Source organism: Mobula hypostoma, chromosome 3, assembly GCF_963921235.1.
Source record: "Mobula hypostoma chromosome 3, sMobHyp1.1, whole genome shotgun sequence".
Taxonomy (NCBI): Eukaryota; Metazoa; Chordata; class Chondrichthyes; order Myliobatiformes; family Myliobatidae; genus Mobula; species Mobula hypostoma.
Genome location: NC_086099.1, coordinates 166,077,763 through 166,093,416, shown reverse-complemented (window position 1 = coordinate 166,093,416; position 15,654 = coordinate 166,077,763). Strand labels below are relative to the sequence as shown.

The following is a 15,654-nucleotide window of genomic DNA, read 5'->3' as shown; positions in this document are numbered from 1 at the left end:
AACATATTTCTTGGGTTGCGTTCTGGAGAGATGGGGGTAGATCTAGCTTTAGATTTAGCATTGGCCACCTTCTGGCTTTTTTCTGGGTTTTTGTGGGAGGGAGTGGTATTTTTGTTCTTATTTTTAATTTAGATTTTTTTCTTTAAACGGGCTGACTTGAAACTACAAAGATGTTCGAAATGTCGTGACTTCCAGTTCCTCTTTGAACCTTTCTTCCTCCTCCGGGGTCATGAGTTTGTATTCTGGTTGACCCTTTACATACCTTATGCTCAATTTCAGTACTATGGATAAGATTACTAATTTGGTTTCTTGGAATACAAATGGTTTAACCACCCGATTAAGCGGAAGAAAATTTTTAAAGTATTCCATAGGATGAATGCTCATATTACTTTCGTACAAGAAACTCATGTGCGGAAAGAGGATAATCAGCTTTTTTTTTAGGTTTTGGAAGGCCGAACTGAACCATTCAAATTCACAGGCCAAAGTGAAAGGCGTTTCTATTCCTTCAATTTCGTTTGTGCATTATGAGCCTATTTCAAATCCAAATGGTAGATTTTTGTTAATTACTGGTCTGTTATTTAACAGAAAAGTTGCTATGGTTAATGTTCATGCTCCAAATATTGATTATCCTGAATTTTTTAAACATCTCTTTACATCCCTTCCTAACTTAAATGATTATATGCTGATTATGAGTGGAGATTTTAACTGGTGTTTAAATCCTTTGATGGATAGATCTATGTCTAATCAGGCACTCCCAAACAAATGGCTACTCGTATTAACTCTTTTATGGTTGACTCTAGAATTTCAGAAATTTGGAGATTTCTGCATCCCAATGATGAAGAGTTTTCATTCTTTTCACATGTATATCATCGTTATTCTAGAATTGATTACTTTCTTATTAACTCTCAATTAATTCCACCTGTTACTGACTGCAAATATGACTCCATTGTTGTCTCCGATCATGCGCCATTGAAACTATCTATTAAGTCAATGGATACATCTTCTAGTATTAGACAATGGCGATTTAATACCACTCTGCTCCAGAACTCGGACGTTGTTAATTTTATTGAGGAACAGATTATTTTTTTCTTCACAATGAATTTTACAGAGGGAATTTCCAGCGGGGTAGTATGGTACACTTTTAAAGCGTATATTCATGAACAAATTATTTCATATTCTGCTGGACTGAAAAAACAAACTAATGATGAAATACTTAAACTGGTTGACAAGTTCAAAGAAATTGACAAGAAGTACTCTATTACTCCTAATCAGGAGCTTTTTAAGGAGAGAGTCGAACTTCAAATGGAACATAGTCTATTACTATCATTTTCGATTAAAAATCAATTAATTAAAACTAGGAGTCAATTCTATATACGTGGTGATAAAACTGGGAAACTGCTGGATAATCAACTGAAATCGGCTTCGGTTAAACACCAGATTGTTAAGATTCGTAAAAATGACAGTACTGTGACGGTTGATCATGATGAGATAAACAAATCCTTTCAAGAATTTTATACCTCTTTATACCAATCAGAATTTCCTGATGACTCCACTTTAATGCACGGATCACAAATTTTTAAAGAAATTGAATATCCCAAAATTACCACCTAATGAACGTTTAAAACTAGATGTACCTATTACAGTAGAAGAAATAAAAAGTGCTATTTCTTCGATGAATTCAGGTAAAGCACCTGGTCCAGACGGTTATACAGTAGAATTTTTTAAGTCCTTCTCTACTATACTTTCTCCTTGGTTATGTAGAACCTTTAGGGATGCAGTATCTATAGGTAAATTACCTCAATCTTTTTATCGAGCTTCTATTTCCCTAATTCTTAAAAAAGATAAGGATCCTACTGAGTGTGCGTCTTATAGGCCTATATCTTTGCTGAATGTAGATTCTAAGATTTTTTCTAAAATATTGGCAACGAGACTGGAGAATGTATTACCTCAAATTATTTCTGTTGATCAGACTGGATTTATTAAAAATCATTACTCCTTCTTTAATATTAGGAGACTAATGGATGTTGTTTATACTTCTTTACCTAGAACTCCAGAATGCGTCATCTCATTTGACACTGAGAAAACTTTTGATAGAGTCGAATGGACAGATTTGTTTAATACGCTTGAGAAATTTAATTTCAGTCCGATATTTATATCTTGGATTAAATTGATATACCTTACTCCTTTGGCTTCGGTACTTAACAATAATCAAAGATCTCCCTTTTTTCGGTTATTCCGTGGTGCTAGGCAAGGTTGCCCTCTTAGTCCATTATTTCGATATTGCCCTGGAACCGTTAGCTATTGCTATTCATGACTCTCCTAATATATTTGGTATTACCCGTGGGAAGGAGATACATAAATTATCACTATATACAGACAATTTACTATTATATATTTCGAACCCTGAGAAATCCATTCTGGCAGTATTATCTTTGCTTGCTCAGCTTAGTAGTTTTTCTGGTTGCAAATTATAGATGTTCCCCATTCTGATTGATTACTGACTATTTTACTTATTTGGGGGTTAAAATTGTTAAGAGACGTAAGGACCTATTCAAGCTCAGTTTCTTACCGTTAATTAGTCAGGTTAAACAATTGCTTACTAAATGGTCCCCGCTGTCTCTATCACTGATTGGTCGAATCAATGCTCTTAAAATGATTACTTTACCTAAATTTTTATATTTATTTCAAGTGGTACCAATTTTTACTCCTAAATCTTTTTCTGATACTGTTGATTCTAAGATTTCCTCTTATATATAACAGAATAAAAATCCCAGATTAAGTAAAAAATATGTACAGAAGTCCAAGAAAGCTGGTGGTTTAGCATGGCCGAATTTAAGATTCTATTACTGGGCAATTAATATTCGATTGTTTAATATTTTGGACACAAGATTGGGATATAATTCCAAGTCCACAATGGGTAAACCTTGAAGGTCACTCTGTACAAGGGTTTTCATTGGTTTCTATTTTAGGAACTTCACTTCCCTTTGTATTTTCTAAATTGGATAAACAATTGGTTAATCCAATAATTAAACATATTTTACATACATTATGAATATGGTTCCAAATTCATAAATTTTTTGGTTTGAACAAATTCATATTATCAAGCCCTACTATGTCTTTTTTTTTACAACCCTCGGTTATGGATCAAGCCTTTTTGATATGGAAAATGAAGGGTATGACATGTTTTCCATGATTTATTTCTGAATAACTGTTTTATGTCTTTTGAACAGTTATCTGATAAGTATAACTTGCCCAGATCCCATTTTTTTTTTTAGGTATTTACAAATAAGAAACTTTCTAAATACCATGCTGCCTACGTTTCCAATTTCACACTCTACTGATATCATAGACAAAATTTTAGGTTTAAGTCCTTATCAGAAGAGATTAATAGCAATTATTAATGATACAATTATGAATATACAGCCAGGTATATCTGACAAAATTAAAAATGGATGGGAAAGGGAACTTCAACTTCGCCTACCTATAGAGAAATGGGAAAGAATCTTTCAATTAGTTAGCTCTTCCTCTATATGTTCTAAACATACGCTGATACAACTTAAGGTAGTGCATAGGGCCAACATGTCTAAAGATAAACTAGCTGGTTTTTACTTCCACATAAATCCTATTTGTGACAGATCACTCTGAGGTGGCTTCTTTGTCTTGTGTTCTGGTCCTGTCCTCTCTTGGAAAAATTTTGGAAAGATATTTTTGATATTATTTCAGCAGTTTTGCGTTTTGATTTACAACCCCATCTTAGTACGGCAGTTTTTGGTTTGCCAATGACGAAACATAGATCTTTATCCTCCTCAGCTTGTCGGATGATCACATTTGTTACACTAATGGCCAGAAGGTCCATTTTATTGAATTGGAAAGAGACCAACTCCCCTACTACATTTCAGTGGTTTTCCCAAACTCTATCATGCTTAAATTTAGAAAAAAATCAAAAGTGTCATTTTTGATCCTTCGGTTAAATTTGAAGAGCCTTGGAAGCCATTTATTCAACATTTTCATATGATGTAGTTTGACCTTTTCCAAATCCTTTTTATTAACTTAGAATATATGAATAGAGGAGTGGAGTTGACGACATTAATGAATGTATGATCTAATATATTGGTTCAGCCTTGTTTTGTTCTGTTAGCCTTTTTTTGGGTTTAGTCATTAGTTCTATTTTTTTTCTGTTTTTTTTGGGGGGGTGGTTTCTTTGCAATATCCTTTCTCTGTTTATTTTTTTTCCATGATTAACTATATCAAGAGTTTGGAAGTCTATTACACTTGTACATTTGTAGTCTTTTTTTGTATATGTTTATTAACAATAAGGTAATTCCAATCTCTTTGTATCATTATCGTTATTATGTTTATGAACTTGAAAATTAATAAAAAGATTAAAGAAGAAGGAAAGGAAGTGAACCCAGGTCACTTGTACTGTATAGTGTTGTGCTACCCTATATACTACCATGCACCCCTATTCCTGAATAAGTGCTGTATGAGCAACTGTCAAGTTCACTGCAAATCAAATTTCAAAGTAAATTTATTTTCAAAATACATCTATGTTACCAGAAAATATGTGGAATGACTGACCTACTTAATGTTTCCTTTATGGATGAGCAGTATGCTGTACTTCAGATATTTGAACATCACTTTTTTGGGGGTTGAGTGAGTACATTGCATAAACTAACATAGTAAAAAAAAGTAATAACATTCCTAAAAAGTTTAAAGCATATTATAACTTGGATTTTTAGTTATTAACAATGGTAAATGAAATTTACATATTTGTGATGGTGGTGAAATAGAGCCATATTATGTTAAAATACAGTATTGTCACTATAATTACAGTATATGATTCGTATCTGTTTTAGAGTAAAGATGGGAAGACTCCATTGCACATGACAGCAATTCATGGGAGATTCTCAAGGTCACAGACAATAATCCAAAACGGTAACTGATATTTTGTTAAAATTGTTACTAAACTTTTTAAGAACGTAGCTGTGAATGTCGTATTCATTTTGTATTGTTTGTATCATAGTTTTGAGTAGTTTTTACTGTTTACTGATAAAATGAGGGAATTTTGTTTTTTGAATCACTGGGATATTTTAGAATCTTATGGTTATAAAAATGTAACTATTTCAATCACCAATGCAGAAAGTGATAATAAAATTGCATTCAATATATTGTATTTGACAGACCTGACTGGATGGATAATTATACTTCAACCATGCAGTACAAATTATAAGTAAAATGTAATCTACAGATCATGAATTCCCTTATTTACTGACTCCAATTGATCAAATATGGCTAACTGGTTAAAAGCAACAGTATAAAGTAAATGACTGATGATAGAGTGAACACTTGCAGCTAGAAAGTGTAAAAAAACTGGGAAAATGGGAGACTGTGCAGCCTTATGAAACTACTTTGCCATGCATTTGAGATCATGGCTGATTTCATCTTTGATCTTGACACTTTCATTTCTAGTACCTTTGATCTCGATGTTCAAAAATCTGACGGTCTTGAATATGCTCAACGACTGCATTCACACCTATCTTGGGCTGAAAACTCCAAAATTTTACAACCCTGAGATGGAAAAATTTTCTTTTCGAAGTGGTCACTCCTTTTTCCTAAAATATAGATTGGTCTTGTATTTTCCTACCAGGGGAATAATAGCATCTAGCCTGTTAAGTGCCTATCAATCTAAAGCTGCAATTATGTTACATCTCATCCTTCTCAGCTCCAGGCAGTATAAGTCCATGCTACTTAATCTTTTGTTATAATGCAATCTATCATTGCAGAAAAATATGCAATGGGCCTTTACTATACTGTCATCAAAGTAAATATTTCCTTCCTTTCCCTCTGGAGTCAAAATTTGCACACAGTACTTTGGGTGTGGTCTCATAAAATATCTATATAGTTAGGCCCAGTGTTCTTTACTCTTGTATTCCACCTTACTCTTGCATTCTATTTCTCTTGTAATAGCAGCCAGTATTTCATTTGCTGTCTCAATTACTGCTGTACGTACTTATATGTTAACATTCTCCAATTATCTTTTACTGTTCCTTTAACTTGGCTTTGTGTTGAATGAAGTGTCTATAATCAGAAGTCAGAGCTCTTATGATGAGGAATATAATATTTAGATGGGATTTGAAGAAATTTTTCATTCAGGAAGTTAATGAAATTTGGAACACTGCCTGAAAAGGTGGCAAAGGCAGATATTCTCATGATATTTAATAAAGTTGAAAGTAAATTTATTATCAAGGTAGATGTATATCACCACATACAACTCTGAGATTTGTTTACTTGTGGGTTTAGAAGAGTAATTGAAGTACTAAAGCATGGTAGGCAATGGGCTGAAAATTTTGATTAGTATAGTAGGGACCTAATGGCGAGCATGGACATGAGGCTGATGGTCTGTTTCCATACCATGTTACTTTGACACTTAGCAGACTGCTCTCTTTACAGCAATTTTCCATCAGCAAACTGAGGTGGTATTTTTTCATTTAAGCTGTGGTGAAAATAGTGCTTGTGGCAGTAAGTTTGTTCAGCTTAAATATGTGACCAAAGAGGCAGTGGAATCTTCGCAAAGTGAGAAAGAAAGCTCATTTAACTGAATAAAATAGTCATTCACAAGTAAAAATAATGCTTAATGATTCTTGCAGGACTCGTTAGTTTGGATGCAGCGGTCACAAATTTAGAAAAAAGAGTAGGCCATTTCAAACCAAGTGGAAGAAATTTTTCTTCATTGGACAATGGTGAATTTTGGATTTCCTTCCTTCAGCAAGTTATGAAAGTTCAATGACTGTTTGTTCAGAATGGTGATCAATAAATTTCAGCATGTTAAGAAAATTAGAGATATGAGGACCCTGCAGGAAAATAGAATACAGAACATAGAACAGTACTGCACAGTACAGGCCCTTTGGCCCACAATGTTGTGCCGACCCTTAAACCCTGCCTCCCATATAACCCCCCACCTTAAATTCCTCCATGTACCTGTCTAGTAGTCTCTTAAATTTCACTAGTGTATCTGCCTCCACCACTGACTCAGGCAGTGCATTCCACGCACCAACCACTCTCTGAGTAAAAAACCGTGCTGTTGTAGTCTGGCGTACTGACCTCTACCTTGCCAAGGCACAGCGACAACTCGCGGATACCTCCTCTTATTTACCCCTCGATCGTGACCCCACTAAGGAGCACCAGGCCATTGTCTCCCACACTATCAACGACTTTATCCGCTCAGGGGATCTCCCATCCACTGCTACCAACCTTATAGTTCCCACACCCCGCACTTCCCGTTTCTACCTCCTACCCAAGATCCACAAACCTGCCTGTCCTGGCCGACCTATTGTCTCAGCTTGCTCCTGCCCCACCGAACTCGTTTCTGCATACCTCGACACTGTTTTATCACCCCTTGTTCAATCCCTTCCGACCTATGTTCGTGACACTTCTCACGCTCTTAAACTTTTCGATGATTTTAAGTTCCCTGGCCCCCACCGCTTTATTTTCACCTTGGATGTCCAGTCCCTATATACTTCCATCCCCCATCAGGAAGGTCTCAAAGCTCTACGCTTCTTTTTGGATTCCAGACCTAATCAGTTCCCCTCTACCACCACTCTGCTCCGTCTAGCAGAATTAGTCCTTACTCTTAATAATTTCTCCTTTTGCTCCTCCCATTTCCTCCAAACTAAAGGTGTAGCTATGGGCACCCGTATGGGTCCTAGCTATGCCTGCCTTTTTGTTGGGTTTGTGGAACAATCTATGTTCCGTGCCTATTCTGGTATCTGTCCCCCACTTTTCCTTCGCTACATCGACGACTGCATTGGCGCTGCTTCCTGCACGCATGCAGAACTCGTTAACTTTATTAACTTTGCCTCCAACTTTCACCCTGCCCTCAAGTTTACCTGGTCCATTTCTGACACCTCCCTCCCCTTTCTAGATCTTTCTGTCTCTGTCTCTGGAGACAGCTTATCCACTGATGTCTACTATAAGCCTACTGACTCTCACAACTATCTGGACTATTCCTCTTCTCACCCTGTCTCTTGCAAAAACGCCATCCCCTTCTCGTAATTCCTCCGTCTCCGCCGCATCTGCTCTCAGGATGAGGCTTTTCATTCTAGGACGAGGGAGATGTCTTCATTTTTTAAAGAAAAGGGCTTCCCTTCCTCCACTATCAACTCTGCTCTTAAACGCATCTCCCCCATTTCACGTACATCTGCTCTCACTCCATCCTCCCACCAACCCACTAGGAATAGGGTTCCCCTGGTCCTCACCTACCACCCCACCAGCCTCCGGGTCCAACATATTATTCTCCGTAACTTCCGCCACCTCCAACGGGATCCCACCACTAAGCATATCTTTCCCTCCCCGCCTCTCTCTGCATTCCGCAGGGATCGCTCCCTACACAACTCCCTTGTCCATTCGTCCCCCCCATCCCTCCCCACTGATCTCCCTCCTGGCACTTATCCGTGTAAGCGGAACAAGTGCTACACATGCCCTTACACTTCCTCCCTTACCACCATTCAGGGCCCCAAACAGTCCTTCCAGGTGAGGCATCACTTCACCTGTGAGTCGACTGGGGTGATATACTGCGTCCGGTGCTCCCGATGTGGCCTTTTATATATTGGTGAGACCCGACGCAGACTGGGAGACCGCTTTGCTGAACATCTACGCTCTGTCCGCCAGAGAAAGCAGGATCTCCCAGTGGCCACACATTTTAATTCCACATCCCATTCCCATTCTGACATGTCTATCCACGGCCTCCTCTACTGTAAAGATGAAGCCACACTCAGGTTGGAGGAACAACACCTTATATTCCGTCTGGGTAGCCTCCAACCTGATGGCATGAACATTGACTTCTCTAACTTCCGCTAGGCCCCACCTCCCCCTCGTACCCCATCTGTTACTCTTTTTAATGCCCACATTCTTTCTCTCACTCTCCTTTTTCTCCCTCTGTCCCTCTGAATATACCTCTTGCCCATCCTCTGGGTCACCCCCCCCCCCCGTCTTTCTTCCCGGACCTCCTGTCCCATGATCCTCTCGTATCCCCTTCTGCCTATCACCTGTCCAGCTCTCGGCTCCATCCCTCCCCCTCCTGTCTTCTCCTATCATTTTGCATCTCCCCCTCCCCCTCCAGCTTTCAAATCCCTTACTCACTCTTCCTTCAGTTAGTCCTGACGAAGGGTCTCGGCCTGAAACGTCGACTGCGCCTCTTCCTATAGATGCTGCCTGGCCTGCTGCGTTCACCAGCAACTTTGATGTATGTTGCTTGAATTTCCAGCATCTGCAGAATTCCTGTTGTTTGTATCTATTCCTCTTAATATCTTGTATACCTCTATCATGTCTCCTCTCATCCTCCTTCTCTCCAAAGAGTAAAGCCCTAGCTCCCTTAATCTCTGATCATAATGCATACTCTTTAAACCAGGCAGCATCCTGGTAAATCTCCTCTGTACCCTTTCCAATGCTTCCACATCCTTCCTATAGTGAGGCGACCAGAACTGGACACAATACTCCAAGTGTAGCCTAACCAGAGTTTTATAGAGCTGCATCATTACCTCACGACTCTTAAACTCTATCCCTCGACTTATGAAAGCTAATACCCCATAAACTTTCTTAACTACCCTATCCACCTGTGAGGCAACTTTCAGGGATCTGTGGACATGTACCCCCAGATCCCTCTGCTCCTCCACACTACCAAGTATCCTGCCATTTACTTTGTCCTCTGCCTTGGAGTTTGTCCTTCCAAAGTGTACCACCTCACACTTCTCCAAGCGGAACTCCATCTGCCACTTCTCAGCCCACTTCTGCATCCTATCAATGTTCCGCTGCAGTCTTCAACAATCCTCTATACTATCCACAACACCACCAACCTTTGTGTCATCTGCAAACTTGCCAACCCACCCTTCTACCCCCACATCCAGATCATTAATAAAAATCACGAAAAGTAGAGGTCCCAGAACTGATCCTTGTGGTACACCACTAGTCACGACCCTCCAATCTGAATGTACTCCCTCCACCACGATTCTCTGCTTTCTGCAGGCAAGCCAATTCTGAATCCACCTGGCCAAACTTCCCTGGATCCCATGCCTTCTGACTTTCTGAATAAGCCTACCATGTGGAACCTCGTCAAATGCCTTACTAAAATCCATATAGATCACAACCACTGCACTACCCTCATCTATATGCCTGGTCACCTCCTCAAAGAACTCTATCAGGCTTGTTAGACACAATCTGCCCTTCACAAAGCCATGCTGACTGTCCCCGATCAGACCATGATTCTCTAAATGCCTATAGATCCTATCTCTAAGAATCTTTTCCAACAGCTTTCCCACCACAGACGTAAGGCTCACTGGTCTATAATTACCTGGTCTATTCCTACTACCTTATTTGAACAAGGGTACAACATTCGCCTCCCTCCAATCTTCTGGTACCGTTCCCGTGGACAACGAGGACATAAAGATCCTAACCAGAGGCTCAGCAGTCTCTTCCCTCGCCTCGTGGAGCAGTCTGGGGAGTATTCCGTCAGGCCCCAGGGACTTATCCGTCTCGTTGTATTTTAACAACTCCAACACCTCCTCTCCCTTAACATCAACATGCTCCAGAACATCAACCTCACTCATATTTCATTGGTGAATACCAAAGAGAAGTATTCATTGAGGACCTCGCTCACTTCCACAGCCTCCAGGCACATCTTCCCACCTTTATCTCTAATCTGTTCTACCTTCACTCCTGCCATCCTTTTGTTCTTCACATAATTGAAGAATGCCTTGCGGTATTCCTTTACTCTACTCGCCAAAGCCTTCTCATGCCCCCTTCTTGCTCTCCTCAGCCCCTTCTTAAGCTCCTTTCTTGCTACCCCATATTCCTCAATAGACCCATCTGATCCTTGCTTCCTAAACCTCATGTATGCTGCCTTCTTCCACCTGACTAGATTTTCCACCTAACTTTTAGTCACCCATGGTTCCTTCACCCTACTATTCTTTATCTTACTCACCAGGACAAATTTATCCCTAACATCCTGCAAGACATCCCTAAACAACGACCTCATGTCGATAGTACATTTTTCTGCAAAAACATCATCCCAATTCACACCCGCAAGTTCTAGCCTTATAGCCTCATAATTTGCCCTCCCCCAATTAAAAATTTCCTGTCCTCTTTGATTCTGTCCTTTTCCATGATAATGCTAAAGACCAGAGAGTGGTGGTCACTGTCCCCCAGATGCTCACCCACTGAGAGATCTGTGAACTGACCCGGTTCATTACATAGTACTAGATCTAGTATGGCATTCCCCCTTCTCGGCCTGTCCACATACTGTGACAGGAATCCGTCCTGGACACACTTAAAAAACTCTGCCCCATCGAAACCATTGGAACTAATCAGGTGCCAATCAATATTAGGGAAGTTAAAGTCACCCTGTTATTTTTGCACCTTTCCAAAATCTGCCTCCCAATCTGCTCCTCTTTATCTCTGCTGCTACCAGGGGGCCTATAGAATACTCCTAACAGATTAACTGCTTCCTTCCTGTTCCTGTCTTCCACCCATACTGACTCAAAAGAGGATCCTGCTGCATTACCCACCCTTTCTGTAGCTGTAATAGTATCCCTGACCAGTAATGCTACCCCTCCTTCCCTCCCCCCCATCCCTTTTAAATCACTAAAATCCAGGAATATTGAGAATCCATTCTTGCCCTGGTGCCAGCCAAGTCTCTGTAATGGCCACTACATCATAATTCCATGTATGTATCCAAGCTCTCAGTTCATCACCTTTGTTCCTGATGCTTCTTGCATTGAAGTACACACACTTTAGCCCTTCTACCTTACTACCTTTACATCCTTTATTCTGCTTCTCATTCCTCAAAGCCATTTTATATGTTAGATCTGGCTTTACTCCATGCACTATACTTGCAGTTCTTGCATGACCTTTATCCTCCTCCACCTCACTATCTGCTCTAACACTGTGGTTCCTCTACCCCTGCAAATCTTGTTTAAACCCCCCGGAGCAGCACTAGCAAACCTTCCCGCAAGGATGTTAGTCCCCCTCCAGTTCAGGTGCAACCCGTCCCATCGGAACGGGTCCCACCTTCCCTGGAGCAAGACCCAATTGTCCAGAAACATGAAGCCCTCCCTCCTGCACCAACTCCTTAGCCACGTATTTAGCTGCATTATCTTCCTATTTCTAGCTTCACTAGTAGGTGGCACGGGTAGCAATCCTGAGATTGCAACCCTGGAGGTCCTGTCCTTCAACTTTGCACCTAACTCCCTGAGCTCTCTTTGTAGGACCTGCTACAGGACAAAGATTGAGCAGTGTCTAAAAAGGCTATTTCTGCACATGGTTTTAATGCTTTTATGTTCTAACATACAGTGCTTTGACAGAAGTTTGCACAAAGGAATTACAGCTGCCTGACATGTTCTGAAAGTCTTTTTCAACTTTCCATCTAACATTTTAATTTATCGTCTCATTGTAAAACTCTTAATATTTACGTTATTATAAAAACACAGAAAATCGGAGCAGGCATAAGCCATTTGGCCCTTCAAGCCCACTCTGCCACTTAATGCAATCATGGCTAATGTTCTATTTCCACACATTCCTGTTCTCCCTATACTCAAGATGCCTAATGTGTATAGAAATCTTTCTACCCACTTCCTAAATACCTTCCATGATAGACAATTGCACAGATTCACAATTCCCCAAGTGGGGGGAAAAATTCTCTTCATCATGATTCTAGCTTGAGATATTAACTCAACCCTTCCACCACAATGTCTCGCAAGCCACCGTGGACATTCTAACCGCATCAATTCTGTCAGGCCCTGTCAGAATTCCTTCTCATTCTTGTAAACACTTGAGTGTAAACTAACCCACAATCCCAAATACTACTCCCATCCCAAGAATTAATTCAATGAATCCTTGCTGGTTTTTTCTCTAGGAAGAATATTCTTTGCAATGTAAAGAGAGCAAGCCTGCACATCATACACCAGTTGTAATCCCTCCAAAGCCATCTATAATGTAGCATGACAAAGACATGCTCTCTCTAACAACAGAGGTAGCCATACAAAAGTATGTATGAAGATATCCAGGTTCCTTTCGTACATCGATGTTTCTTAGTCTATCACTATTTAAATAATAATCTGCCTTTCTGTGTTTCCCTACCAAAATGAATAACTTCATATTTATCCTTATGATGATCAGAATACTTAATAACTTTGAGGACCTTTTTCATGCCACCTAACAACCTTTTCTGCCCTCAAGGGGATGCAAAAATCCATTCTCGAGCAGCAATTTATAATTAGTCATGATTATTGACTATTCCTAATGAGATATAGATGAAAAAGATACACCTTTTCTTTTAGATATATGTCCTTTCACAACTGGATGCTTCCAAGTTCAAGTTCACTAGTATGAAACTTTTTAGGTGGTCCATTATATTAAATCTTGCGTTTATGTTTTAGATTTAGATGGAAGACAAAGGACTCTAATATTTTTGACATCTTCAGCATTTAATGTGCAGCAGTTTTTTTGTTTAGTATAAATAATACACATATTAATAGGGTATTTAAGGGTCTGTTATTTTGCTGTGTTAAAGACACAGAATTTCATATACAGTAGTGTTAACCAAAATATTTGCATCTATCATATTTGAAATACAACCATTTATGTGCTATTGAGACCCTATCAGATCATAATTTTTTATTTTTATTTATTTTGTTTTTGCAATACAGTGCGGAGTAGGCCCCTCCATGCCATGTTGCCCCAGTAACCCCAACGAAACCTGACCTAATCACAGGGCAATTTGCAATGACCAGTAACCTACTTTGAACTGTGGGAGGAATCTGGACCGCGCAGGGAAAACACACACATTCCACGCGGAGGACATACAGATACTCCTTGCAGAACAGCACCGGAATTGAACTTGAAACTCCGGAATGCCCTGCTCTGTAATAACATCGCACTACCACTACACTACCAATAATAGTATGCCTATATTTATAGTGGTGTTGTTATACCACTATGAATGCTATAATACTGATAAACAAACATGCTGCTCTGGTCTCAGCAAAATGCTACATGTTCCTTGATATACTTTGTAGATTACGTTATTCACAATATATTAAGGTTTTCCTTACACTGCCCATTCAACTTACCCATGCTTCAAAGTTGCATTTATCCTGAAAGATGAGCAGTTTGGTATTCTTGGAAGTGATTTCTACGTCGAATTGTAAAAGAGATGTTTAAGTTCAACAGCCCTGATTGGGACCCTTTTGTCTGTTTGAATGTTTCCTGATCATTATTGGTTTTGACCCCAACCTCTTGTAACAACAAGCTGTTGGGGAAGGCTGACCATGAAGGTTTAAAAGTGTGAAGTGTGAAGTCTGAATCTGGTTTCCAGTTTTTGACTGGTAGTCAACCAAGAATTCTGATGTTTTTGGATCAAAGTTATTTCTTGAGCAAACATGGCCTGGTAGAATGTACCTAGTAGCTGAAGTTTGAGAAAATAGAACAAGCTCATGGGAAATAAAATCCTCACATATTGTCGACAGTTAGTTACAAGAAATACATTTAAGAAAATCTTTTATCTTTCTTCAATATGTTTATTGATATTAGCAAAATGCAGTTTTAGAAGTTTAAGTGTAATTTGTTAAATATATATACTGCTTTTTTTCTGTAGGTGCAGAGATAGATTGTGAAGATAAAAATGGCAATACTCCATTGCATATAGCTGCTCGATATGGACACGAGCTGCTTATAAACACATTAATCACCAGTGGAGCCGACACTGCAAAGTGAGTAACAACTATTGACAAAAGTGAATACTTTCCTGTGATATTAGGCAGTGTTAAAAAACAATTTGACTCCAATAATCATGGTTGATAAACTGTTGTATATTCCAAATTGATGTTTCAATGTGTGTTTACCTAAGGAATGTCTAGATGGTGAATAAGGTTAAGGACTCTTCCTCTTCTCATGCTCCCATTCTCACATTTACTTTCTTTCTCATCCAGTTGAGTCATTCATCCCTGAGTCATGTTGGGAGAAGTTTTAGTTATTCAGCCCACAACTGCAATTGCTATGGTCAACTAACACAAACAAAAGAGAGGATGTCCCCCATTGAAGGTGTTGGAATCGTGTCTCCCCTGGAACATTCTTTCGGAAATGTACTTCAATGAATCTACTTCATAGCATGAGATTCAAAGTTGTAAAAAATATTCCAGTTGCTGCTTTATGAATCTTGTTACATTGATAATCTTGAAAATGGGTGCCCAAAATTTTACAATCTTTTTTTCATGAACTCTATGCTTACAATCATTACATTGCAATTTATTTTTATGTTTTTACATTTTCACCAAATAGGAATTCTGATAAAAAAAATTATTTTAGACTAACTTTTTTTAAATGTCCAGAAAATATAAAAAGAAAGTAAAAAAACTGAGAACAAGAACGTTGAGAATTAACAGAGGCAGTGAGTAATTTGTACACAATATGAGACTATAGAAAAACGTTTTTTTTAGAAGAGCCTGGGAAAGAGAGCCAGGGAAAGGGGGAATGAATCTCAGCTCTCTAATGACAGTACAGACCGTCAAAGCATCCGTGTCTTAATCCAAACAGGTCTCAGACTCTTGGCTTGTTCTCCTGTTGCCATCAGCAAGTCTTGCAGTTATGATAGTACTCCTCTTTGTA

The 15,654-nt window shown here is 39.1% G+C and overlaps 1 protein-coding gene across 6 annotated transcripts in view; it reads left to right on the top strand.

Annotated features, from left to right (window-relative positions):
• Positions 1–15,654, top strand: part of LOC134344374 (serine/threonine-protein phosphatase 6 regulatory ankyrin repeat subunit A) — a 254,125-nt gene that overhangs the window by 144,296 nt on the left and 94,175 nt on the right. For all 6 annotated transcript variants that reach the window (XM_063044057.1, XM_063044056.1, XM_063044053.1 and 3 more), the window contains 2 exons: positions 4,857–4,935; positions 14,645–14,759. In XM_063044057.1, coding sequence (XP_062900127.1) covers positions 4,857–4,935; positions 14,645–14,759 — 194 coding nt within the window. The remainder of the gene's footprint in view (positions 1–4,856; positions 4,936–14,644; positions 14,760–15,654) is intronic.